Source organism: Haplochromis burtoni, unplaced genomic scaffold (assembly GCF_018398535.1).
Source record: "Haplochromis burtoni strain Fernald_Lab_line unplaced genomic scaffold, NCSU_Asbu1 Contig_326, whole genome shotgun sequence".
Classification (NCBI taxonomy): Eukaryota; Metazoa; Chordata; class Actinopteri; order Cichliformes; family Cichlidae; genus Haplochromis; species Haplochromis burtoni.
The window spans coordinates 108,196-134,427 of record NW_024582687.1 but is presented as its reverse complement, the minus strand read 5'-3'; the positions used below and the strand labels follow the sequence as shown (position 1 = coordinate 134,427).

At 42.1% G+C, this 26,232-nt stretch overlaps 3 protein-coding genes across 9 annotated transcripts; 1 reads left to right on the top strand and 2 right to left on the bottom strand.

Annotated features, from left to right (window-relative positions):
- The first annotated feature begins 509 nt into the window (after nucleotides 1–509).
- Nucleotides 510–15,192, top strand: irf9 (interferon regulatory factor 9). 3 transcript variants are annotated; one of them, XM_005941922.2, is made up of 10 exons: nucleotides 510–625; nucleotides 1,076–1,151; nucleotides 1,882–2,004; nucleotides 2,094–2,274; nucleotides 8,213–8,343; nucleotides 8,650–8,716; nucleotides 9,891–9,950; nucleotides 10,086–10,475; nucleotides 11,711–11,826; nucleotides 12,506–15,192. In XM_005941922.2, the coding sequence occupies exons 2-10, from the start codon at nucleotides 1,095–1,097 to the stop codon at nucleotides 12,647–12,649; spliced, it is 1,269 nt and encodes a 422-aa protein (XP_005941984.1). In that variant the 5' UTR covers nucleotides 510–625; nucleotides 1,076–1,094; the 3' UTR covers nucleotides 12,650–15,192. The 3 variants fall into 3 exon arrangements, with proteins under 3 accessions (XP_005941984.1, XP_042084418.1, XP_042084417.1); XM_042228484.1 differs by having other exon boundaries at nucleotides 12,409–15,192; XM_042228483.1 differs by lacking the exon at nucleotides 510–625 and adding an exon at nucleotides 640–773.
- On the bottom strand, nucleotides 14,613–17,295 carry emc9 (ER membrane protein complex subunit 9). Its single transcript, XM_005941920.3, has 6 exons — nucleotides 17,120–17,295; nucleotides 16,676–16,878; nucleotides 16,372–16,448; nucleotides 15,856–15,925; nucleotides 15,590–15,684; nucleotides 14,613–15,437 (listed from the first exon to the last, which is right to left on the bottom strand). Exons 2-6 carry the CDS (start codon nucleotides 16,868–16,870, stop codon nucleotides 15,257–15,259), a joined length of 618 nt encoding a protein of 205 aa, XP_005941982.1. The 5' UTR covers nucleotides 16,871–16,878; nucleotides 17,120–17,295; the 3' UTR covers nucleotides 14,613–15,256.
- Nucleotides 17,296–19,879: 2,584 nt separating this feature from the next.
- Nucleotides 19,880–25,650, bottom strand: LOC102302792 (bromodomain-containing protein 4). 5 transcript variants are annotated; one of them, XM_042228500.1, is made up of 6 exons: nucleotides 25,144–25,650; nucleotides 23,124–23,202; nucleotides 22,135–22,181; nucleotides 21,392–22,051; nucleotides 20,886–21,310; nucleotides 19,880–20,716 (listed from the first exon to the last, which is right to left on the bottom strand). In XM_042228500.1, exons 2-6 carry the CDS (start codon nucleotides 23,138–23,140, stop codon nucleotides 20,660–20,662), a joined length of 1,206 nt encoding a protein of 401 aa, XP_042084434.1. In that variant the 5' UTR covers nucleotides 23,141–23,202; nucleotides 25,144–25,650; the 3' UTR covers nucleotides 19,880–20,659. The 5 variants fall into 5 exon arrangements, with proteins under 5 accessions (XP_042084434.1, XP_042084431.1, XP_042084435.1 ...); XM_042228497.1 differs by having other exon boundaries at nucleotides 20,886–22,051; XM_042228501.1 differs by lacking the exon at nucleotides 23,124–23,202 and having other exon boundaries at nucleotides 20,886–21,872; nucleotides 21,980–22,051.
- Nucleotides 25,651–26,232: the final 582 nt, after the last annotated feature.

Here is a 26,232-nt window from a genome sequence, read left to right as displayed (position 1 = left end):
AAGCACTAGAGATGGTTATGTGATAAAATCCCATCACATGAGCAGTTTCTGAAATACTCACGCTAACAATCATGCCACATTCAAAGTCACTTAAATCACCTTTCTTTATTGATCTGATGCTTGGTTTGAACTTCAGCAGGTTGTCTTGGCTGTGTCCACATGCCCAAATGCACCGAGCTGCTGCCACGTGATTGGCTGATTGGATATTTGCGTGTTCCTGGCTGGTTAGTTCATTTCCAGCTCATATATCTGCTTTATTTGTCATGCAGCAATGAGGAACAAGGCCTTACCTGGCCATGAATCTGCTTCTTACTTATCGTCCAATTATTTTAGAGCCTTTCAATGTCATTCCTAAACAGGTAATGGAATATTTATTACAATCCCCTTGAATGAAAGGTGAAAGTCTGCACTTCAGTCATTCAGTCACATCTCCACTGTGCACATACTCAGGGACCTGACTGTGTCTCTGTGTGTGCTCACTTTCGCCCCCTGGTGTCAGGCTAGCAGAGCCTTTCTCTAAAACCACGTGACTTCGGGGAAAAGGAGCGCCTTCATAGACTGAGCCGCAGAACTGAAGAGGAGAAGACAGTCAGTCCGCAGGCACCGCGGAGGAAACACAACCGAGGTAAACGAAACTTAAATCAACTTCCTTAATTTAACACCTTAGCGTCTATATTTGATTTTTTATAAATATAACATGCGGCGGTGGGAGGATGTTTGCAGCTGCTTTGTTGTTTCCAGACCAGACTCCATTTAAAAAAGACCTAAATTTAGAAAGTTTTTGTCTGTCTTTCTTTTCTTTTCTTTTTTAATGTGTGTCGGCTCTGTTTAAAGACCCGGCTTGAACACGAGGCTTGAACTTGGCTTTTTACGCGAAAGCAAATCGACGTTTATTCATATTTTTACACATTTCTTATGTCTAATATTGGATGTTTTTGATGTGCCCAGAGTGAAGCTGTGCTATTATTAAAAAATGTGAGGCGGGGTGGGTGTAAGAGGGCATGTCGGGGCAGTTGATCGTAGTTGTTTGTGTTGATGTTTTGCCGCTGGCCCTGAAACTTTGCGGTGTTTTCAGCATTTTTAAAGAAGCAGCGATGGCAGCTGGGAGAATGCGCTCCACTCGCAGACTGCGCTCCTGGATCGTCGAGCAGGTGTGTGTGGCTGTGTATGTGTGTGTGTGCATGAGTGTGAGAGGGAGGCAGGGAGAGGGTAAGGACAAATGAAAGAGTGGGGTGGGGGGGAAGGGAAACGGGAAGAGAAAAAGGGTGATTGAGAGGTCACTAACAAACATATATTCATAACTATGGGGCTGAAAATGACACCAGCAAAAGGTTAACTTTTCTCTTGTTAGAAAATCAGCTGCAATTGCATAATCTGCTTAAGCAAATTGTAGGTCAGCTGTGGAAAAATGCACTTTTCTGTTTCTACTATCATATAAATGTGTTATAGGTGCTTATTGCTACTTTTTACTTTTACAAAACAGTTTAAACCCTTGAAAATGAACTAAAGTCATAAACTGAATATCAGGAAATAGCTGATTTTGACTTTAGGCCACAAAATTCTGTGTATAGTGTAGAAGTGATATCAGCTGAAGTTGAGCTCAGCTGCACTTTCATCAAGTTTATATTTTTTTAGATTAGTTGGTTACGAAATAAACAGATATTGCTCCAATTATGTGAATGTGTTCTGCTTTTTCTTGCTTTCTGACATATATGAGTGAAATCAGTGCAAGTGCAAACTTCACTGTTTTTTCTACAAAGACATGCAGAAGAGGTGGCTGGTTAGCAGCCCTGATTTATGTCTGCAGTTATTCAGCTTTAGGCAAAATTCAGGAAAACTATAAGCTTCTCTAACGTCGCTGTGTTTTTTGGTTTGTTTCAGGTCAGCAGTGGGAAATATCCGGGGCTGGTGTGGGATGACGAGGCCAAAACCATGTTCCGCATCCCCTGGAAGCACGCGGGGAAACAGGACTTCCGCAAAGACGAAGACGCCGCGATCTTCAAGGTAGCTCTTGAAATTCTCAAGATTTGCTTTAAATGCCACAAAGCTTGTGTGCTTTAAATCTCTGAGATCGCCATCGCTGTCCTCCCCAGGCGTGGGCAGAGTTCAAGGGGAAGCTGACAGACGGGGGCCAGGACAACCCGGCCGCTTGGAAGACCCGTCTGCGCTGCGCCCTCAACAAGAGTCCTGAGTTTAAGGAGGTGATGGACCGAGCCCAGCTGGACATCTCAGAACCGTACAAGGTGTACCGCCTGGTCCCCATCAGTGAGCAAGGTGAGGCTTGACGTACCTACTCAGCATGCTCTGGCTAGGTCGTAGTACGACTTAGTTATACCTCAGCAGCAAAGCATTTGACTTACCTCAGACCTGATAACCTCGATGACAAAATCAGTCTCGTGGTCACACGAAGGTGGTTAAGTCAACCCAAAACTTCCCAGTGGGTCACATGAGGGCACAGGAGGCAGGACAGACATGTGACAGCAATTACAAAAACATACATGTGAAGACCAGGCGAGGCCCGAATGTGCAGTGTAAAGATGCTGAATTCAATAATGTAACCATGATATCTTCTGCCAGGGTAGAAATGGGACGTTTTTCTGTAAGAGCTCTGATAGTTGGTGTTCCCACTTCACTGGCTCAGATGTCTTCCATCTCAAGACATCTGTATTTCATTCAAAATAACTGCTGTTTAAGATTTATTAGCTCACAGTCTAACACGAGCAGCCCGGTTTCACTCCTAATGGCAGAACAATGCAGGCACACCAGCGCACAAGGACCCTTTGTGGCGGGAATTCAAAGCAGCACCATAAATTATACCCCTGCCTTGTTTTACGAAACCAAGGACAAAGTACAATATTTAAAAACTCTCAGTAGGTTTAAGACACAATACAGCCCGAAAGCAATGAAACAGGCTGGGAGTGTGCGTGAGAGAAAGAGTGTAGTGTTAAAAAGTCTTGTATATGTGCTTTAAAAGGTCAGTAAGACTGGAAAAGCTGGCAAAAATGTTGAATGTCAAAGTCCTTGGTATCCCTGCTCGATGATGAAGAATAGATCTAAACTACTCCTAAATCAATGTGAAGGTTTGGTGAAGGTATTTCTGTAGAGCATGTAAGATAGTTTTATAGTTTTTTCAGAATTGTTGAAAATTTTATACAAGATCAGCTAGCATGCAGCTTAGGCTCCCTGATTTAGTATAAACCTTGCGTATTTGATATAATCTCTGAGCCATCAGAGTCTTAAGAGTCTTAAGACTACAGACTCTCTACCTACACACAGGAAGTGGTGACCCTTTTTCGGAGAATTGTTAGGTCACTAAGTAGTGGGCGCCGGTATGCATTGTTCTCTTATCTGGAGCAGGTGTGGTTTGCAGCGTATGTTAGCATGGCACCGTGGCCCGGTAATGCTGGAGTCCCACAAATAAGAAGGTTGCAGTGAGATTGCAGATATGCAGATATGCAATCTCACTGCTTTGAAGTATCTGCAACCACTTGAGTCAGTGGGTGATGAAGTCAGTCTGCAATCAGTTTACAACTGAATGGGGTCAAGTTGGCATTTACACACAATATCTGTGTTATTGTGTGCAATTATTTCCTCTCTTGCAAAGAGTCATGTAACAAATAATTTGCCCTCATTGGTCCAGACTGACTCAGTCTTATTGCAGCATGTTGGCAGTCTGTCTGTGTTTATACATTAAGACAGTGATCACATGGAAAACCAGCTGTTCCACAGTGATTGCAGTCAGTTGGACTGTTTGTTTGGAGACAGGTTGCCTCCCACCAGGTGATCTGTGTAATCGCCTTGTTATTACAGTTATTAAAATCCCAGAGGTTAAGGTTATTGGAACCTCTGGTGAGCAGATGCCAGATGCAAAAAAATTCAGTGCAATCGCCTGGCAACCACAGATTTTTCCCAGCCACGATGTTCCTGTCCTATTTTCATTTAATGTAACTGAGCCAAAAAGACGTGACCCACCCTTATAAGAATGCACATCCAGGGTTAAACACAAAGTTAGCACGATGAGCCTCAACTCCTGCTACATAGTACCAGCCTGTGATGATCGTGGCAGGTAAACTGATATTTCAGTTGTAATGTAGGGCAGACCTGCACTCACTCACACAGTCACATGGTCAGCTTCCCTCTGCCAGGTTGGATTTTTATCTCAAGATAATGAGCAACAGTCTTTGCGTCACTTTAACAGCCAAAAAATAAACTGACTTAATCCTGACCTCTCTGAGTCAGACTGGTGAACTCATTTAAAGCAGGTAGTTTGGGAATACTTGTAGCTCCTCGGGGTTCGTATTTAGTCATGATGGGGGTTAACCTACAAACCCATTCTGTTTGCAATACACTTTCACAACAGTCTGTTGCATTTAACGCAACAGTGGATGTTTGCCTGGCTGCCACTTAAAACTGTTCCAGTTATTGATTCAGAAGCAAAAACAGTTCACGTGCTTTGCCACGCCTGTGCATGCTCATTAAAGTGTAGGGTGAGATGAGCAACTGCAGGCCGGCGATGTCTCAAAATGCAGCAGCTCTTTTTCTGAGAAACAGAAACCTCAGGAAACACATGACGACTGCGTCTGTCTCTTCAGGCTGCAGGCGCACAGATCCAGCGCGTTGATTGGTTGGTTACATCTCAGAGATCGTGTGAAGATTAAGGAAAGATGAACTAAAACTAGTTTCCTCTCACTTTTAGTAAATGCAGTTAGTCAGTTTCTTCTGCTCTTAATGTGGAGGAGCTTTGTAGCTTTTATTCTGAAAGCTACAGTTACTAACAGCTCTGCCATCAATTCTGCTTTTACAAAGACTTATTTTTTTCAGCTTTTCTTTATCATCATAACACCTCATAAATACTGGATTAAACTATTACTATTATACATGAACCGGTCAGAATATTAGGAACACCCAGAAGCCCACCATCACTAACTACAAACTCCATAATTAACGTGAACGAACTGAAAAATTGGATCTAAAAGTTTCCCACGGCTGATGGTAACGTGTTTACAGTTTTGCCCGACTGTTAGCAGGGCTGGCATCGCCGCTGCTGAAAGCTGATGCCGGGTTTATAGCTTAATAGCTCCTCTGTTTGAGAGAGTTGAATATTTAATCTGTCAGCAGGACGTCACAGACCATCAGAAATACTCTGATAAGTTTATCAGCGGCAGCCAGCGAACTTAATATTAAATGTGCTGCAAAAACAGCCTTTCGTTTTCAGCTGGTTTTAGTTGCTCGTCCCTGCAAGACTTTTTTAAACTAGCAGAAAAAAATTAATATAATATAATTTTAAATGTCAGAATGAGTGACACCGAAGCAAACCTAAGCAAGAACTGAAGGAAGGGTAATCAAATGTGTGTATATAGGTTTTCTTTGTTGTTGTGGTCGACATTGTTCTCCATTTTCAAAGGTTTGATTCACTAAAATAATTAGAATAACCTTTATTTACATCAGACAAATGAATGTACACATATGACATATAAACGTGGTTTTAATCGGAGTGTTTATCTGCTGTGGGTGCTGGCCACAGTAGATGAACAGTAGATGAGAAAATGGAGGTTTAGCTGCGTTAGGTGTTGCAGAGTAAATGTTGCACAATGTGCCTGCAGAAACTGGTGAACTTTCATCTCTATTAGCGCACGGTTAGTCTGATCACCACTTCCACCTTTTCTGCAGCGTTAAGCCCTCTCGCTGTTTATTTCTCTCACACCTTTTTTTTTAAGTGGCTTTTGGACCCGCTGACTCTTGACCTATTTTCTGCTGCTTTGCCTGTTTAATGTCATAAAAGTGCCAAACAAATATGTTAAATGTAGGCCGAAGGGTATTTAAAGCTCTGCCGTGCCCTCTGCTCTCGTTGTGTTGCTGATGTTTGTCTGTTTCCAGGGAGAAATACCTGGATTCTAGTCTGGATTTATGACCATCTTTACTTCTGCTAATCTCCTGCACTTTGGTCTTTGCGTGAACTTTATCTGTTTTTAAGTTACTTTTTTTCAACTTTTCTTTACTTTAGATTTTATTTTAATCGCTGGAAAGTCTTAAAAAGTAAACAAGACATGCAACACAATCAGTCACATGTTAAAACAGAGAAACAGACATTATTAAACACATTTTAATAAAAGCCTATAAATCAGAGACATGACAGAGATGGATGGAGAAGGAAAATACTTAGAAAGAAGTTCCTCTTTTAATCATTGCGTGTAGTTCTGCTGTGTCTTATCGTTTCTTTAAAAAAAAATGATAAATATATTTTAAAACATCTGCTTTTGATTTTAAGCCAAAAAAAATTATCAGTAACTTTCTTTCCAGATGTCTGACTTCTTTTATAAAATTCATACTTGGACCTTAAAGTTATTAGTTATATATTTTAACTGTTTAAACATGTCCTCTGCTGCTTAACCAGGTTCAGATTAGTTATTTTTACTTTCTTTAACCTTCATTTAATCAGCAAGTTAAAGCACTTTGAATTTACATCTGTTCTGTAAGATTGCTCCGGGTCAGGATAAGGTGCGTTAACTTTGCGTATTTCATTTTGATAGCAGGAGAAACTGGAGCATCGCTGTCAGAAACATGCAAATTCTGCACAGTATCCAGCCACCGCGCTGCTAAATACTGATTCAGTTACAGCTATCAGGGCTGCTGCTCACAGATGTTTTCGATAAACGGTCAGTTTGTCAGTCGATAAACTGGTCGGTCCCTGAGATTTACAAAAAGAGACATGAGCAGCTGGGGCTCAGCAGGCACAGTGGGTATCTCTGTTATTTGGGAGGTCTGCAATTTGATGCCTGGGTCCTCCAGGCTGCATGTTAAAGTCATCTGGGGTGATACACTCACACTTGATTCCTGAATTAGGCTTCAGCGGGCAATCTACGCGTAACCTGATGCACACTTTGATAGGAATGTAATCCCGTGTCGGGTCGATGCAGCGAAGGATTAAGAGGCGTCTGAGGCATCAAAAAAAGCACTTGTGTGAAACGATGTAGTAGAAAGTTCTTCAGGCAGAACGGCACCAATCAATATACTGCACAGTCCTCAGGAAATATGTGAGATTTCCAAAATAAAAGCCCCCAGTTATTTATAGAGATTTATCATCATGCTTTAGGGCTGAGGTGTCAAACTCCAGCCCTCGAGAGCTACTGTCCTGCAGCTTTTAGATGCATCCTTACTGCAACGCAGCTGAATCAATTGGTTGGATTACCTCTTCAGCCAACAAGTTTGGCAAAGGCCTGATAACAAGCCATTCGTTTGATTCTGGTGTGTCGGAACAAGGATGTGTCTGAAAGCTGCAGGACAGTAGCTCTCGAGGGCTGGAGTTGGTGACCCCTGCTGTAGGGTGCCAACCACATGTGGCAGCGCTCTCATATAAAGTGTCAATCACAGCCTTGCAGGATTTAGGCTAAATAACATTTTATGTTAAATGTGCATCCTGGCATTTAAGGAGGTGTACATTTTTTCTTCATTTTCATCTACAGAGCTACTAAAATAAGGCTTCTCCCTGTATTGGCTCTTCCTGCAGCCTGTTGTAGCCACAGTTATGTACATTATGCTCATGCATGCAATGACCGGAGCCAGTGATTCATAACTTAAGAGTAATCATTTGATCATTACACTTTTTCGCTTATAAAATCTCTAAATATTCACTTCACGGCACTAGGACCAGTGGAAAAACAAAGCCCGACATTTGGGAAGCTCAAACCATCGAACGCTTCCCCATCAATTAAGGTGGCACTCTGGTGAGATAGCATGGGGAAGTACTGACAAAGACACATGTAACTGATTTAAATGTCAGTAAATCCATCTGTTCTGTATCTTTTCTTCATTTTCTCAGCATGAGACTTTGTAAAACTAATTTTGTGGTGCGCTTAAAGGGCTGCAGAAGACCAGTGCGACTCACTTTGCATTATTGTCGTATTTTAAAGCTGCTATAAAAATAAACTGTCTGTGCATCACCATTCAGAGGTCAAAGTACAAACATGACGGAGCCTGACGGAGTTTATCTTTGGCTATTATTTTGGTAATTACATGGAAAATAAAATAAACATCTGCAGAGCTGTTTGTTTGCTAGTTCTAGTGAGGACATTTAACCAAAGACTTTTTATTTTGCCAAATGAGTAAAATTCTCGTGGAAGCAATGGGACCGAAGAGCACTAAAACGACTCAAAAGTAAAAACAGCCGGTTGTTTTCAGCTGCTTCACGAGTGTTTCCTCTGTGTGCGTTTAGGTGTGGTGGTGCCTGAAAAGAAGAGCAGAGAAAAAGCCTCCAGGAGGTCGAAAAGGAGGAGAAGCGATTCAGACAGCGACGCCGCCAGTGATGACAAACAGATAAAGAGGGAAGAAGCCACGTCTCAGCTGGTGGGTTTATAGGATGCGGGGCGTATGCCGAGTCATTTTAGCCTCAATGTTTGCTCCGAGATAGGAGAGCATCTGATAGCATCTCGAAGTCCTGCAGTATCAAACGCTGTTTGCCATTTCTGTGTAGTTTGAATTATAGATGTTGGTGTAATGACTCCTTCCTGCCTGCTGGAGCTCAGCTAATCTGAGCATCTGAGAGGCAAATTAACAGTGACTTAAAAGCTGCGCAGCATAAACAGCATAATTGAAGTGAACCGAACTGAAGTTCATAAATACTGATTACATTTTTTTTTGTCTGATTCTCAGTATGTCGAGGAAAGCCCGGTCCAGACGGAGGAGCCCACTCAGTGCCCCACCTTCATTCAGACGGACTGTGAGTTTAACTGTCTTTGTAATCTGATTACTTCTAATTACTTCTTCATAATCGGGATTTTTTCATATGTATAGAGTTAGCGATGCGAGGAGTATCCTATGATTTCCCCTCACATTTGTTCTCTTTTCCATCTAAAAAGATCTAAAAGATCCATCTGAATCGTGATCTCTGGCTTCCTCAAATGTAAACAATGAGTTAATTCTCCATTTCACACAGTTGAAGGCTTCGCCTGTAGCCCACACAAATAGTATCTCAGAAACTTGTTTACACCACTGGAAAAAAGGTATTTTTTTGTCATTCGTAAATCAAAATTTTAGGTTATTGACTCCACTCAATAACCTAAAATTTAGATTTTCGAAATTTCAAGTTCTTTCCTCAGTTTCAAGTAATTTCATCAGTATTTTGAGAGACATAACAACGTGAAACTTTGACTTACGAACGACAGAAATTGGTTTAAAGTTTTTTTTTTCACTGGTGGAAATAAGTTTCCATATTTCACACGTTAAGAAAACTTTGCTTTGAGTTTGACGGAGGATCTAAAAGTTAAGCCAAAGGGACAAATTTCCTTTCTGTCTGAGTCCGTGTTTCCCTGTGATCCTGTGAGGCTGCAGTCACAGTCTTTGCTTTGTAAAAATCATATTTGCACTTCGAGGACGAGCAGGTCTGTCGCTGCCTCTGAAATCAGGTCATGTCCGAGGAGAAATCTAATCGCTGACCTTGGGTCGGGTGATTTTATTTATACACCACATGTCATAGCACGCATACAGGTGTCAGTGTGCTTAAAACTAAAAACAGAAAATCCTGTGTAGGTCTGCTGTTCCTTAACCCTCTCAGGCTCAGATGAACTCTTTTGTTGCTAATGCACAACCAAGTCCTGCAGTGGTACTTCTGAGTAAAAAAAACTCATAAAATATGTACGTGGGGTAATCAGGTTGTTAGTTTGTAACTGTTGCAAATCGGCAACGCCTGCCTCGAGAGGGTTAAGGCAGTAAAAACTAAACAAACTTTACAAAGAAGTAACATACAAGCCTACACACGCACATTGTGAAGCAAATGGATTACTGCAGTGTAACCTTGTGTTCTTATTTCATCATGTGTTTACATTTCAACTAACAAATCAAACTCACAGGCGACCAAAAGAAGCCGCTGATGTAACTGTTTTATGTCCCTTCAGCGGTCGATGAGATCAGGTTGGACGTGCGGATTGAGGAGAGTGTGACCGCTCCCGTAGGAGGTAATAAAGCATTTACCGCTGAGCAGGCTGTGATATGCTGGGTTCAGAGTCATCAACCCAGTCACGACCTGCTGTGAAAACACTGAGTGTTGTTGGCTCGAGAAGATAACGACTCCTCTGTCTCCATCTCTACAGCCCAGGACTCCTTCAGTGTGGCAGTTTACTATTTAGGACAGCAGGTGCTCAAACGTCAGATTCAGGGCACCGATGTGCGGATAATGTACCTGCCCTCCTCGCCTATTCCCCCCACGCCACTCGTCCTGAAAGCCAGGTTCCCACGCATCCCGCTACCCGAGCCGCCCTCCACGTTGCCGGCCGGTCCGGAGCTGCAGGCCCTCTTCACCCTGCTCCCCTTCATGGAGAAAGGGGTGGTGCTGACCTCCACTCCGCAGGGAGTTTACGGCAAGAGGTTCTGCCAGGGGCGGGTCTTCTGGACGGGGCCGCACACGACCATGCCGGACCTGCACAAGATGGAGAGGAACACAGAGCCGGTGCTCCTTTTCAATAAAGAAATCTTCAAGCAACGTAAGTCAGAAATGAGCGTGCTGATATTTGTTAACAGCCCTGCCAGATGCTGCAGAACAAATTATCACACAGATGTTATCACAGCAAGAGCTTGAATGTCTGCGCAGTGAAGCTAATATGTACTCTGCAGGAAAAAAAGGACTCACCGGGACTTTAATCAAAATCTGTCTTTAGAATTAGTGTTTATTAACTGAAGTATCACAGACTCATTGCCATCACTGTTTTATGAACTAAGTGTGTTTTTGCCACCAAAACATGGTTTGGCGCCAGTCTGCAGCTGTGATTGGATAATTGACGGGACATCCAGGATCATTTTGCTCTAATGCACTGCTGACATGGTTAGCTCACGATCGATAATAACACTGCTATCAAATTGCCTTATTTCGTGTTATTGGATAAAACCGTTGCCTGGTGCTTGTCTGGGCAGCAGTCTAACCAGAGATGCCCGCGTCCAGCTCTCCTTTGAGGAAATGCAGAAGCCTTTCAAACACAGCAGATGCACATAATCTCTGCAGCATGTCATCCTCCCAATTGGACACATGCCATACCCAGCAGCAGCTTTAGTCTGACTCCAGGAGAACACCGTTTACGTGTCTCCAACACACTTTGTTCTTAAACTAAGGGTGTTCAGGATCTTTTATTTTGAAAAGCTGCTAATTCAGTTCTGTGTTTGACTTGTCGCGTTCCTTACCTGCTCTGTGCAGCTTGACCTGACTACAGGAAAAAATAAAAACATTTAAAAATAGTGCAGTTTTCAGCAACGTGAAGTGGAGGGCTGCTCCTGAACGGTGTTACAGGCTGGTACGTCACTGGGAATACGCGTCTCCCAAATAACTCAGATGAAGCCAGCTCGTAGCGATAGGTGAGGGTAGGAATGCAGGTCGAGCAGTAAATAAGCTGCTTTCCCTTCATTCTCAGCTCTTTCTTTACCGTAGCAGGCAATCAATCCTCCCACACTTGGAAACACAATACGCATGTTCATTATACATCTGGCAGCGCTGTTTAAGACTGAAAAATCAATGTTAAGTGCATGTTATTTTTTAATTTTAGAGAGTTTTCATGATAATAAGGTCCAATCTTCAAAAAACTTTAGTCTTTGGTTGGAATTGTCCATCTGGAATTTTGATTTTAAATGTCATGAGCAAAGATTCACTGCAGGGCTGTTTTTTGCCCTGAGCTGATAACTTACATGAAGCGCTAATAAACCCCCCCCCCCTTCCCTCCTCAATCATCAGAGTTGGACTACTTCCGTACAAATGGCGGCGAGCCTCCCCAGTGTGGCTTCACCCTGTGTTTTGGAGAAGAGCTGAGTGACTCAGAGGACCCTTTCCAAAAGCTGATCATTGTTCAGGTAAACCACACACACTCAGCAGTATGTTTTTTCTGTGGTGGGGATTTTCCAGGGAATTTCAGGTAAACCACACACTGGATTATTGAAAACTGTAACTAGAGAAAAGTTTCCTTTCTTTGTCCTTTAATTGTCACCAGTATTCATTTTTCTACATGAGATTCCTTTAAATCACCCTTCAGGTGCAGGGATTCTTACTCACAACTTATTTATTCTTCTGTAACAACTTGTGCTTAACTGGTGCCCTCTTCCCTGCTCTCTTTTTTGTGATTTGTTAAAGTGGACTTGCACACCCCTCATCCAAAAGCTCAGGGTTCACACTGCTCTGAATGCCCCATTTTTGGCTCTTTGTGATGTCAGACAGGGGCTAGCCCTCATAACTGGTTATATCAGGCATAGAAAACCCCCCCACATGCTGTTCAAACCTTCTGCTTGTGAGGGGAAGCCAATCAGCTGAAAGGGAAGCATTAAAAACAGTTCTAAAATTCATTTTTAGGGACCTTTAAATGTGGAGAAATCCGCAGCTCCAACACAGGAGATCTGAGTAACTAACAAAAACTACCTTCACTACTCTCTCCTCTACAGATTACTTTACGATGGGAACAACGGCAGGTCCAGAACGCTCAGTCCGTCTGATTTCAGTAAATGGTAAAAACTGCCTTTACTGCTCTTTCCTCTGCAGATCACTCTACCGTGGGAAGAACAGCAGGTACAGAACGCTCAGTCCATCTTTGAATCCATCACCATCCTCCAGTCTCTGGCCAGCCAGTCCCCGCTGGGAGAAATAACCCTGAACCTCGTCACGGTGCCTTCGCCAACCAACTAGAGCATCGGCTGCGGGACTTTCTAAGCACTTTGATGGGTGGCATTTGAAAAATAAGACACATTTCCCCCTTATTATAAATCCGACAGCTAGAAGGATTTTTTTCTTTTATTATTCTAATTAAGACAGATTATAATAAGATAACAAAACAGGAACCTGCAGTTATTTTCTGTGGTAATTGTTTTGTTTTTTTCATATTGCCCAAACACGTTGCACAGAAACGGATGCATAGCATTTAAGAGAAATAGGAAATCAAATGGTGAACTAATATAAAGGGGACCTATTCTGCTTTTCCTTATTTTTTGCCACAGTGGTCAAACCCATATGAAAAAAGTTTGACAAACTCAGTTTCAAACAAGAGTAGATTTACCCAATACTGTCATATTACACACATAGTTTTGACCGTTAGCACAGAAACAGCCCTCACTGCAAACAGGAACCTGCAGCTCCTGTTTCCAGTGAGGGCTGTTTAAGAGGGGCAGCCAATCAGAAAAAAAGCTGGCTTGAAGAGGGAGGAGCATTTGGATAAGAGGGTGGAGTGACTAAAACCGTAGCACAGACTTGTGCCTCACAACAGGCTGTATTCTTTATCAGACAATAGCATCAACAATGCTAAAAATGCTAAGAGAACAAAAGATCGCGTTTACAGGAGAAACTTTCCATTCAGACTAAAGTACTTTTTGTCTCAGGCTGTTTTTATGCTTTCAGGTGGCGTAAAGCTGAGAATTTTAACACGGGGATTGACTCCCTTTTGTAACCAGCAGCCTCAAGTGGCCATTAAAGGAACTGCACCTTTTGACGCTGCTGCAAGACGTCCTGTAAAACAAATAGGACTTATTTTGAACTGTGAATCATGCAAAGCTCCCGGAGTAAAAACAGAGTTGGAAATAAGCATTAATAGGTCCCCTTTAATATCAGTTTTGGGGTGCACCTTCTTTTTCATTTTAGATATTAGTTAGTGTACTGGTAACACTACATGTAAGCCAACACTTGGAAGCTTTTTATATTCATCGTGCATCTCAGAATGTGATGTAAGCAGCATGCCGATCAGAGCTGAGCAATCATCTTCCTGTAAATTCCTCTCATTAACTATTGGGTCATTTTAGATATTATAAGTCTATTGTTTTTGTTAGGGATTGGGGGTGGAGCCATTTAGTACTGTAGACGCTGCTTAAGTTGTGTTGATGAAAATTGTTTATACCACAGGACTAGATAGATGTTTCACTGTACAATCAAAGGGGAAAAAAGCATCATAATAGCCTGCAGTAGTTCAGTAGACTATTTCGTAAAGCACCTTTATCTTTACTATATTGCCGTCAAGTCTTTTCAGATCCAGTGCAGATGTGTCCTTTATACCATTAGGGTTTTGTAGTTAAAAACATTTTTTACAAATGTGTCTTAAATGGTCATCTTTTAATAGACAAAAACTGAAACTGGAGATGAGAAAGGAGGAGCGTGTCACCCTGGAGCAGGTCAGTCAGGAATATCACATTCAGCGCATTTATTTTTTTAACCATTTACAGTGAGAAACTTTCCCGATTTACAGGACTGCGCGCTGTTAGACAGCTGCACCGTTGTATTCATTTTAAATGCCTGTTAACAGTTAAACTTTCAGCTTTTCTTTGGGGGTTTGTGAAGGACGAACAAAACACACATTTCAATACAAAAGTTCTGCAGTGAACACAGAGAGGAGAAGCTCTGAATATTTGGCTTATTGAGAGTGTAAGGCAGCCTCAGTTTGACTCATTGTAAGGCAGGTTTCCCAAACTTGCAACACATTGTTCCTCTTTCCTGAAGTTAACATGATTTAGAAGAAATTTGCTCTAGACACATGTGTTATTTTTGTAGCACCTGCTGCAGAAGCTTGGCAGGTATTTGCTGAACAGCAAATAACAAGAACAGCTGCAAAAACACACTTTAATTGAGGATTTAAGGTAACAACACAGAATAAAGACACTAAACAGTATAAACTTTGACAGGGAGTTTATTTGAATGGTCAACTGTTATATTTGTAATGTCACAACTCTATTTAACCAGTTCTTTACAGTGTAAGTGCCCGCACGAGGCATTGAAGTCATAACAAACACATCTGCACGGTGTTAAAGGGTGGATGTACCCCCCTCCCCCATTTTATTTTTAATATATTACTTTAAGTCTTCCCAAAGTCAAAACCACAAACTTGAGAGTTCCTTTTAAATCAAACCTAATGAAAAACAAATATTTTGAGCTTCATCTAGCTTGGTATTTACTGCAGGATTTTAGTATTGTAAGGCATTTTTGTCCTTTTGTCCATCCTGTTTCATGTATAGTTTGCTGGAATCATACTAATGCATAAACTAAGGGAAAGAGGGGGAACATATCTATATGTTGTAGTAGTGTTAGAGGAGGACTTCAAGGTGGAAGTGTCCTTTAAATGAGCAGGGCATTGGGATGGACCACAAGGCACACTCTGGGGTGGGCGGGAAACTAGTGAGATGTAAATATTGTTATTTATGCATATATGTTCTTGTTCACTCGGAAAAAAATAAACGTCTCCTTAAACTCTGTGTCGAGTGTGCGTTGTTCTGTAAAAATCACATTTGTGCAGAAAAAGTGATGCTACTCTTCAGTCTAGATGTTTCCGTTGGCCGGCGAGGCGAGCTCCTCTATCTTGGTGTTAAGTTTCTGATTGGTCCAGTCTTTCGTGATGTCGTCCAGGTGGCTGTCAAAATCCACCAATAGCGTGTGATCACCTGACTCCATCATCTGGCTCGCTATGGCCCGAGTCTCCTCCCACTGTCTCAGCATTATCCTGAACAGGACAGAGGAAAAAAGGAACAGGTGAGTGTAGTTTTCAGACAGAATTCAGGCGCAAAAATAAAAAAACAGACGTGCTGCTCAGCTTTCACAGCGTGTCCCACATAAACGTGCAGTTTGCTGGGATCTGGTCAGTCATGCTCTTACGTGTGTTTGTCTTTGAGTATCCATCTTGAGTCTTTGCGCTCGTACATCACGATGGGAGGAACCCGATAGTCTGGAGACATCTTATTGCCATCGAGCTGTAAGAAAAAATTAAAAAAAAAATCATCCTGAACTACTTTATTAAACAGACAGCACAGCTAAGCTTAACTTATTTCTGAAAGCCTGCTTACCAGCAATAGAAATATGTCCAGGTTAAACCAGCAGGTAAGAGACAGCCGATAAAACAATTTTACTTCTGTTTTTCTTACCATTAATAAAACTGGATTGTCAAACTGCTCTGCAATCTTATCGGCGACCTTCAGCGCACACGGTGTCGGGCTGCCGAGCAGAAAACATAAAAACATGTTAAACAGAAACTCCTGAGACCACACGCCTCCGCCAAAGCCGCAAAGTTACAGAAGGATGCCATATTTTTCTTGAGAATATCATTTTGATATGTGTGAAGATCCAGTTTATGCATTCCAAAGCTAACTTTACTGCTTGAAAACTGACAAAAGGTAGCCCTTTAATCTCTTTTCTGAACAGAGAGGTTTCTGTATGATTTCAGATTTTTTTAAATTTTAACTAAAATGTCTTTTTACATCTTGTTTTAGTTTTTATTTAATAACCTTTTCATGCTGGTTTTCCCATCTAGACAGATGTGCTGAGCTATAAAGTGTTACTGCACGAGGTACGAAAGGCTAAATGTGCAGCTTTGCCGCATCTCAAAATAAACAGGGTTCAAATGAAAACCTCTTTAGTGACACGAAGCTCTGGAAACCCACTTGTTATCAGACACGCAGGCGTTGGCTTGGTAATATCCCACTATCCTCTGCTGAGTCTGTGAACACCAAACATCCACCTGGAAGGAGGAGAGCACCCACCGCCACTTTTAAACTTCATTTAATGCTGATGCAAGTTATAAATTCTTAATAACTTGGTAGCTTGGTCCAGAATATCTGACTGCAGGGTTTTATGCCTTCACAATAAACAGTCACGAGGAGTCTTTAAGGTCTTCTCCGGGATCAGAGCTCCAGACTGTGGTGCTATTAAACAAAATTGTGAGGGCAGAAAAACACCTGTGAGCACCTGTGTAAGGGCCAGCTGGGTGATAGGAGCCAGGGGCAGGTGGGAGTGGAGCAGCGGGACACAGTCAGTCACGCAAACAGCGCCACCTGTCGGGCTGGACGACAACAGCAGGCCATTGATGCTACAGCGCGGAAAGAGGCAGGCGTGCAGGTACATCTTCACGTAAGCGCGACAGGACAGCTCCACCTCACCCATGGTGTCCGCTGCGGGGAGATAAGAGCACAGAAGCACTGAAAACTTGCCTCAGAGGACCGAGGCTAGCGGGAGAAGCACTGATGAGACACATAACAAAGGGCTGCCGTTAATAATGTCGCTGAATTTATCGAAAATCAGAAGGAAAAACGTCCGCAAGTGGGTTGTTGCTCAATGAGCTGCCAACCGGCCACACTGTGAATGAGCATTAGCATCCAAGCTAACCAAGCAGAGAATTTAATTCCGCCTTACCTGAGTGGGAATATCAGTAAACACCAAAATCTACAGCTTCAAACTGGAAATATCAAATTAAGCTTTGCACGCAACTGTTGACACGGGCTTTTTAAAAAAACAGACCCAATTCACTTGACAGATACATGAAGAGCGTATGAACGGCTGCTTTTGGTCCCGCCTACATGTCTTAAATGTAATTACCTGATTGGCTAAGAGATAAAGGCTTTGTAATGCGGTTCGAGATAAAAGATGCCAATCATTTCGTCAGGAGTTCAACGTAAACACGACTATGTGTACGCTTTACGGTAGTGCGCCCTCTACTGAAGAGGATGACCGAGGGGATAAAAAAAAAAAATAGGTGTGTGTGTAAAGAAAAGTAAAGCTATATCAAGTACAATAGAATAAAATATACATGACTTAATTTGTGTGACTGACTTCCTTTGCACTGACAGAACTGCACCTCTATTTAGTCTAATAAAACTACTTTGTTATTGTAGTTTCATTGCTACAATGACAAAGATTCTGGTTCTGAGAAAACAACAAAACATAAAACAAACCCACTCTGAAAACTCAAATTTGAATTAAATATTTTAAATAAATGTTAAATTCATAATCCAGCCTTTCCCTGTCAACGATGGCTTCTTGACAGATGCTCTTCCACTGATACTATTTGTGATAAGGTTTTATTGAACAGTGGATCAAGTCAAAGGCCAGATGCTGGCTAGTAGCTCTTTAGGAATCACCTTCACTTGTCAAACTGTTTTGAACAAAAATATGAACAAGTTGTGTTATGCAAATTAAGTATCTAAAGATGAATGTAAAATGGGTTCTTTGCCAAACTACCAGTGTCCAAAAAAAAGAAAACATTGCTCAGTATGTGTGTATATTTGTATATTTTCAAGTAACTTTCAAGTGGCTTCAGATTTTCTTATGATTGTATGGCTAGATAAAATGCAAGACAGAACTAGAGAAGTTCTTAGATACAAATTTCAGCATTTCTCCCAGAAGTGCAGAGTGTACAAATGTTTGAGTGAGAATCCATTTTCTTCAGTCTCTTATCCAACTAATAGAGTAAGTAAGTAAAACTTTATTTATATAGCACCTTTCAAGATAAAAATCACAAAGTGCTTCACAGAAGCTAAAACCTAAAAATAAAAATCAACCAAAAGCAAGTTTAAAAAGATGGGTTTTTAGCTGTTTTTTAAAAGCGACCACTGAGTCCACAGATCTCAGGCTCAAAGGGAGAGAGTTCCACAATCTGGGGGCCACAGTTCCAAAAGCTTTGTCGCCTTTTGTTTTCAGCCTCGTGTGTTGGACAGCAAGCAAGCCCTGGTCACATGACCTCAGGGACCTGCTGGGAATGTATGGATGTAAAAGTTCACTTATATATGTTGGTGCTTGTCCATGCAGAGCCCTGAAAGTCAAGGTCAAAACCTTAAACTGGATTCTGAATTTAACGGGGAGCCAGTGCAGCTGAATCAGCAGGGGTGTGACATGGGAAAACTTGGAGGACTTGGTCAGAAGCTTTGCAGCAGCGTTCTGAACAACTTGCAGACGCTCCAAAGAGGCTTTACATAAACAAGTAAACAAAGAATTACAATAGTCCAGACGAGATGAAACAAATGCATGAATGACAATTTCTAATTCGGAGCGCGATACAATGGGACTCAGCTTAGCAATGTTTCTCAAATGATAAAAACAGGAGCGAACCAAAGATTTTACATGGGCATCCAAAGTCAGAGCTGAGTCAATACTAACACCAAGGCTCCTGATAGACGGTTTTGCAAATGTAGCAAGTGGACCCAAGTTTTCCATAACACTAGGTACAAAAGTTTTAGGAGCACAAACAAGAACTTCAGTCTTCTCCTCATTTAGTTGAAGAAAGTTTCCAGCCATCCAACATCTAATGGAGTCTATGCACTTGTGCAAAATCTGTAGCTTGGAAACATCATGGGGCTTAAAGGAGATATATACCTGAATATCATCTGCATAGCAGTGATACGAAATGTCCTTAAAAGTGCTCAATAAGTGTTGAAGAGGAAGTAAATACAGTAAGAACAATAAAGGCCCCAAAACTGAACCTTGTGGCACACCATAGGCAAGAAAAGTAGAAGAGGAACTGTACTTAGAGGTAGCCACAGAAAAGGATCGTTCATGCAAATAGGATTCAAACCAGTCCAAAGCAGCCCCTGATATACCCACCCAGTCTCTCAGCCTATCTAGCAGAATATGATGGTCCACAGTATCAAAGGCGGAGGTCAGGTCCAACATCAACAGAACGGAGCATTCTCCTGCATCACATCTCATCAAAATGTCGTTGGAGACTCTAAGAAGTGTAGTTTCAGTAGAGTGAGCTCTACGAAAGCCAGATTGGAATTTATCCAGAATGCTGTATTCATCTAGAACAGCTATAAGCTGCTTAGCCACAACCTTTTCTAAAATCTTAGAAATGAACGGTAATTTTGAAATCGGTCTGTAGCTACTGAGAAGAGAAGCATCAAGCTTAGGTTTTTTTAACAGTGGGTGAATAACAGCATTCTTACAATAAACAGGGACCTGACCTGTTTATTGTAAGAAACCCTAACTTTATCAGTAAAGAGGTATCGGCACAGATGTAACTTATGTTTGTCCTTTCTAAAGTAATGAACTCAATAGGAATTCAAGTTATGTTTAAACAGCCTGCATCCCTGGGTGTCAATACATTTAGGTAGAAACCTCACAGCAAGTTCACTGCAGTGCAGCTAGCATGTGTGTTATTTCTAAAAACAGATTAAGTGGCAGGAAGGCAGAAAGTACTTTTTTATATTAATTTAATGTGACAAGTTCAGATGACAGTGGTTCAAATGCAAAAAACTAAGCATCTTCGGTGTTGCAGTGAGAATACAGGGATTAAAAATAATCTGCAAATTTTAATCACACACCCATCTTTGTCCAGTGCTCTTTCAGATTTGGTTAGTATTTAAGCTGTACCTGGAAAGCAGACACCAGCAGCTTTGCAGCTTGAGCAAAAATTGGGAGATTGCAGTAGCTTCTTGGGCGCGTGCTGCCTCCCTATAGTTACATTTTAAATGTTTGGCTGCTTTATGGGGAAATTGGGCACCTGGTCCCACTTACCCCACCAAGCTTATACTAAACAGGTGCACTAATTTAAGACCTTTATACATTTAAATAAGTTCTACGAACCATTAACCACAATCATAAAATAGAGAAAATCTTAAAGAGACTGGATGTGGGTACCATGAATCCCCATGTGTCACAACAGTTATGATGCAACATTCATTTCTCAGAGAATGCAGAGACTTGTTTGGTATCAGCTTTTCACCATTTACAAAAGAATTTCTACAAGTCTGGGAAAAGCACTGGCGTGTTGGTTGATGTGGATTATTTTTTGCACAGGCTTAACAAAAAAACAAAACCAAACAAAAAACAAAAACAAAACGCATGAGCTAAACCAGACCTCAAGACTCATGTTTAAAACATTCAAAGGTGCTCAGAAACTTGGCATCAAACGGATCAGCACATACAAAACATTTAGTAGTTAAGAGTATAAAGCACAAACTAAATGTTCATTTGAAAGGTCAGTCCAGTAGTCCAGCAGGTTCCACACTGCAGTTCCTAAAATAAAAGGCATAGATTTAATGTAGTGTTTGAAACTTAGATTGCCTTATTGTTTTTATACATGCCCTGCTCCCCTCAACAAGGATGATGTGCCTGAAAGAAACCCACAATAAATTCAATGATTTCGCCCATTTTGTTTTCTGATGTGCCAGTGTGGGTGGCTTACCGACATGAAATGTTGGTATCTGATCTGCAGGGGGTGCTGAAGCTTCTTGGCCTGGTACAGTGGCACCTTGGGACTGTAGCTTGGCAATCGGGATTGGTAGTGTGACATGAAAGGCTGGTAGCGTGGCTGCTTGGCCTGGAGCTGGTAGAGTGGCCGTTTGGGCCATTGGGCTTCCAGAAGCTGCTTGAATTGGTAATATGTCTGCTGAGGCATGGGCTGAGGCTGAGGGTACAGGGGCAGAACGGCAGCCTGCTGGGGCACCTGCAGATGGAGGTACAGGGGTGGGAAGACTGCCTGCTGGGGAACCTGTGAATGGGGGTGCAGGGATGGAAAGACAGCTTGCTGGGGAACCTGTGGATGGGGGTGCTGGGGCAGAAAGGCAGTCTGCTGGGGAACCTGTGGATGGGGGTGCTGGGGCAGAAAGGCAGGGCTCTGTGGTGGCTGAAGATGCAGGGGTGGGAAACCCTTCTGCTGTGTTGCCAGAGGCAGAGAGTGTGAATGCAAACCAGTCTGCTGGGGAACCTGATGTGGATGATGTGGACGTAAACCAGTCTGCTGCTTCAACTTAGGGAGACTTGGTGGATGGTGTGGATGCAAATGAGACTGCTGGGTCACCTGAGAGAGACTGGGTGGATGTAAACCAGTCTGCTGGCTCTGCTGAGGCACACTGGCTGGATGCACCTGAGGCTGATGCAGTGCTGGTTTACCAACATGCTCTGACAACTCTGGCTTTTGGGGCTGCTTTACCTGGCAGCTCAGGGTTGGGCAAGGCCGGCAGGCAGACTGCTCCTTGTGCGGGCAGGGCCGGCAGCTAGGCCCCTGGGGTGGACAGGGTCGGCATGAAGGCTGCTTATTGGGTAGGCAGGAAGTTTTTAGTTGTTGTTGGGGCACCTGTGACTGCTTGGGTTTGCGCTGACGTGGTTGAGATGCCCGTAGATTTGGTGGGGGCTGAACATCAGGCTTTGGTTCTTTGGACACAGAGCCATTCTGTTTTAGGGTTTCAGATTCAGGGTGATACTGGTTAGTGGAGGACATAGTTGTGTTGTGGCTTTTTGCATTCAAGGGTGAGGTATGATTTCCAAATGTCTCACTACCATGCAAAGTGTCATTCCCAGAGTTAAGACTACTTAAATCCAATCGATCATCTGCAACAGGCACCTTCTGATCTGCATGATTTTCAAAAGGGACAGTGTTATAGGCTTTTAAGCAAAAATTTAAGTCTACAAAATGCAATGGTGTGTTTGCTTACCATTTGCTTGAGGTCCTCCCACAACTAACAAAAACAGCATCCACCATCTAGACAAAATACCAAAATGACTCTAAGCTTTAATAACACAACACAACTTAAGAGATGGTTTGATACAGATATTAGTAAAAACTAGTGATGCGTCCAGCAACACTCACGCACCGACGCATGTATCAAGCTCACCTAGCGATGCCTGTATCGGTGCGTGCGTCGCTTTAAGAAAAAGTCACGTGATCGATACAGCTGCTGTATCGCTCATTGCCAACGCGCCAAACTGTGTTTAAAAGGTACCGCATCCGCATCTGCCAACGGAATGAGTCGCCACCAAAAAAACACAAAATTACTCTCGCAAAGATTAAAAAATAATAATAATAATACACATCTCTCCATAACAAAATGGAGCCCGAAAGAAAAAGAAATGTTTCTGCTGTGTGGGATCATTTTGATCTTTTAACTGCAAATAAGGTAATAGTTTGTCTGTCTTTGTTTCAGTGTAATCTATCAGAATAGAAAAAAAACAGCAATGTGACTTGAAGTGTAAATTTTTCATTTCATTTTATGCAGGTTAAATGTCGCATCTGTTCTGCGGAGGATAAACCTATTTTCTGAATAGAAATTTATAATAAACTGAGTCAAATGGGTAATATTACCTTCACAATACTTTCATTTTAAGTTTCACTTAATGTCATTCATAATATATTTTAAAGATGTCTACAATATTTGTAATATAGAAGATATAAAATGATTCCATGGAAAGTACAATACCTTACAGTGTATACAGTGTATATAAGTTTGACTAGGTCATTGAATCAGTGTCTGTTGTGAGTCTCAAGTAAGTTGCCTGCAATGATATTTAAGGTCCAGCAGGTGTCAGTATGGAGCAAAACAGCAAAACAGCCGACACAGTGTCGATACAGTTTGGGGGAATGTGCTGAAACGCTTCACGAGGCCTCATCTACCCATCACTAGTAAAAACAGTTTTAAAAGCTTACCTTAATAAAAAACTCATGGTCTCAGCTGCAGGAAGCAGCAAACTCTGCCACTTCTCTCAGCTGCTACCAAATCAAGAAGCTGAAAAACACAGCAAGGCCAGTGCAGCCCTTTTAAAAAAATTTCCTCTCTGTCATGGGTGGTTAATTGGACTCAGGTGTGATTGTTTGTATGCAGGTGTAGCTAATTAGGAAACACTGTGGCCAACAGTAATGTTTTAATCTTCTTCATTATTCAACATTTGCACATAAATAAGTGACATATTATTCAGTACTTTTAAAAGTTTCCGGCAAAATTATCCACGCCCACTGCTGCACTATGAAGTCTGGGATATTTTGGGCCACGAAGTCTACACCGTCACATCCTTAAAATTCAGGGAAATGAAGGACGCATTTGTGGCTGCATTTCGAGCAGCCTTTGAATTGGGACAGCCTCGCTGTCGCTGTGACGTAATCGGCCTTAAAATGCGGCCTTTAAGGCTGCAGACCCTGAATTGGGATACAGCCATATTCTACTGTTTTACATGGTGCTGTATGCAATACATTTGTTTTTTTTGTAAAGCATAATAGGTCAGGCTGGGCCAGTTCCTATGTATTTAACAGTTCTATCACTGATACTTTATTCTGTTTATTTATAGTCAATTACTAGTTTTTGGTCACTATTATTCTGGTATTTATTGTTATAAACTGTGTTTTAACTAGTTCTTGTTGTTTGGGGGCCCTTAAAAATGAATTATTTCTTGACCCATCTGAATCAGCTGTCTTAGGAACAGTTCTGTTTACGTTATATGTGCTTGCTTTAGGCAGTATTATTAGGATGCATAGTATACATTTTCACTGCTCTGCAGATGACACCCAATTTTATCTAGAAGCCAGATAACGCAAACCATTTAGATAAGCTGTAGGTATGTCTTAAAGACAAAGACATCAATCACGTCTAACTTTCTGCTTCTTAATTCAGATAAAACTGAGGTTATTGTATTGTCCTGAAAATCTTAGAAATATGGTATCTAACCAGATCCTTACTCTGGATGGCATTACCTTGGCCTCCAGTAACGCTGTGAGGAACCTTGGAGTGAAGTTTGACCAGGACATGTCCTTCAATGCACATATTAAACAATTATGACTGCTTTCTTCCATTTGCACAACATCTCTAAAGTTAAAACTGTCCCATCTCAGAGTGACACTGAAAAACTAGTTCATGCATTTATTACTTCTGGGGTGGACTACTGAAATTTATTATTATCAGGATGTAAGAAAAAACAAAAATCTCCCTTAAAAGCCTTCAGTTTAGAAGTACGATCTAGAAAGATCAAATTTTTCTCTTCCTTGCCTCGCTGTTAATCGAATTTAAAACCCTGCTCCTCTCATACAAGGTCTTGAATAATCAGCCCCCCCATCTTATCTTAAAGACCTTATAGTACTGCATCACCCCAATAGAGCATGTGTGTGATTCCCACTATCAGTGAGCTTCTATCCTCAGGCCAAGTCCTACGACCTTATGTCCCATTCCAGAACTTCCACTGTCATATCTGATTTGTTATATCAAACGCTGCTACACCGTTTGTTTATATTACCCTGCTCGCTGTTGTACATTACACTGGTCACTCTACTTGCATTGCTCTGTCAATAAATCGCCACGCTAATAAGGCAGAAAGCACTTTAACATTCCATTTGCACAATGTACATTTCCAGAGTTTAACCTTACTTATTGTTTAAGACTTGATCAAAGGAGCAGTTCAGAACATTTCATTGTGTGTTGTACTTGTATGACAATGTGACAAAGACTCTTGCGGTATTCATGAATAAAGGCCATTGAAAACCAGTTATCTCATTAATCGTTTTCCATGACCATTGGTCCCTTTGTGTGGCTATTACATTAGCACCACGTTCTGTGCCTGAAAGAAATAAATCCCACTTAAAATTCACTCCTGTTACTCAGCCAGTAAGAAGAGCTCACCCAGATGAAGGTTGAGCAGAAATTGGACTGTTTAAAAAGTTTAACTTTCTAGAAGTAACTCACCTGGTGGGGATACTGGAGTTGCTTGCCTGGGTAGACCAATAACTTAACCCCTGTAGATGGGCAAGACAGTCATGTAGTGTGGACGCTTGGACTGGTAGGAAGGCTGGTAGTGTGGCAATTTTGCATGGTACTGAGGCATCTGGAGTGAGTATATTGGCCACTTGGCCTGATAGTGAGGTCTCTGAAGCTGGTAAAGTGGACGGTCAGGCCACTGGGGCCACTGGGGCAGGAAACCAGGCAGCCTGAGTGGAGAACCAGGCCGGTGGGACACCAGAGGCTCCTTGGATTGGCAGAAGTGCTTGGGCGGGCAGGAAGGCTTCCACTTTGGCTGGGTTGCCCAAGATAGGGAGTCAACCTGCTGTCTGGGAAGCTGTGGTGCACTGGTGAACTGCTGGGCCTTCTGGGGAAAGCACAAAGCCTTTGAGCTGTGCCAGCATACACGCTGAATGGGTGCCTGAGGTTTATGCTGCTGCCGGGGGGCCCGTGACTGCAAACCAGACTTCACTACCTGTGACATTTGATGATGTGCATAAAACTAGTTATCAGGCAGAGACTTGCATGGTTAGATTCACCGTTGTGCCAGGATCACTTGCCTTTGCATTCAGGGTTAAAGTATAAGCAGCATTTGACTCGCTGCGCCATGAAGCATTCACTCTGGGGTAACGACTACCTGAATCTGGTTGGTATCCAGCAAAAAGCAGTTTGTTAACCTTTAAGAATATTTAATCTATGCAATTCACCAGTGATGCAATTTAACTTGCTTACCGTTTGCTTGATGACTTCCAACAGTGAGAAGTAACAACAACAACAGCCAACTAAAGAAAACAAGTGTCTGTAAGCTCTAACTGAAAACTTTTAGCTTCATAGAAACCTATTTAGTACTTGCCTTAATGAAAACCTCATTGCTTCAGCAGCAAGAACCCACAAACCCAGCAGCTACTGCTGTCAGCTGCTACCAAACCAGGAGACCAGCAAAAGAACCTGAGCTCTCGAAAATCTTTAAAAGGTTTACCCTTTATGTTGTTGATTAGGTGACCACAGGTGTTTCTACTTCAGAGCAGATTAAGCTCACTATGACACCAGGAAAGG

Bases quoted from the DNA above. Each gene is read 5' to 3' on its own strand.
- irf9 (XM_005941922.2), top strand. From the start codon at position 1,095: ATGGCAGCTGGGAGAATGCGCTCCACTCGCAGACTGCGCTCCTGGATC. The intron at 1,152-1,881 runs GTGTGTGTGGCT...GGTTTGTTTCAG, and splicing joins GCTCCTGGATCGTCGAGCAG to GTCAGCAGTGGGAAATATCC. The intron at 11,827-12,505 runs GTAAACCACACA...TTTCCTCTGCAG, and splicing joins AAAAGCTGATCATTGTTCAG to ATCACTCTACCGTGGGAAGA.
- emc9 (XM_005941920.3), bottom strand. From the start codon at position 16,870: ATGGGTGAGGTGGAGCTGTCCTGTCGCGCTTACGTGAAGATGTACCTG. The intron at 16,449-16,675 runs GTGCTCACAGGT...TCCTCCTTCCAG, and splicing joins CCCAGCTGGCCCTTACACAG to GTGGATGTTTGGTGTTCACA. The intron at 15,926-16,371 runs GTGGGTTTCCAG...TCTGCTCGGCAG, and splicing joins GCCTGCGTGTCTGATAACAA to CCCGACACCGTGTGCGCTGA.
- LOC102302792 (XM_042228497.1), bottom strand. The intron at 22,052-22,134 runs GTAAGCAAACAC...AAAATCATGCAG, and splicing joins GGGAGGACCTCAAGCAAATG to ATCAGAAGGTGCCTGTTGCA. The intron at 20,717-20,885 runs GTAAGCCACCCA...CTTTTATTTTAG, and splicing joins GATACCAACATTTCATGTCG to GAACTGCAGTGTGGAACCTG.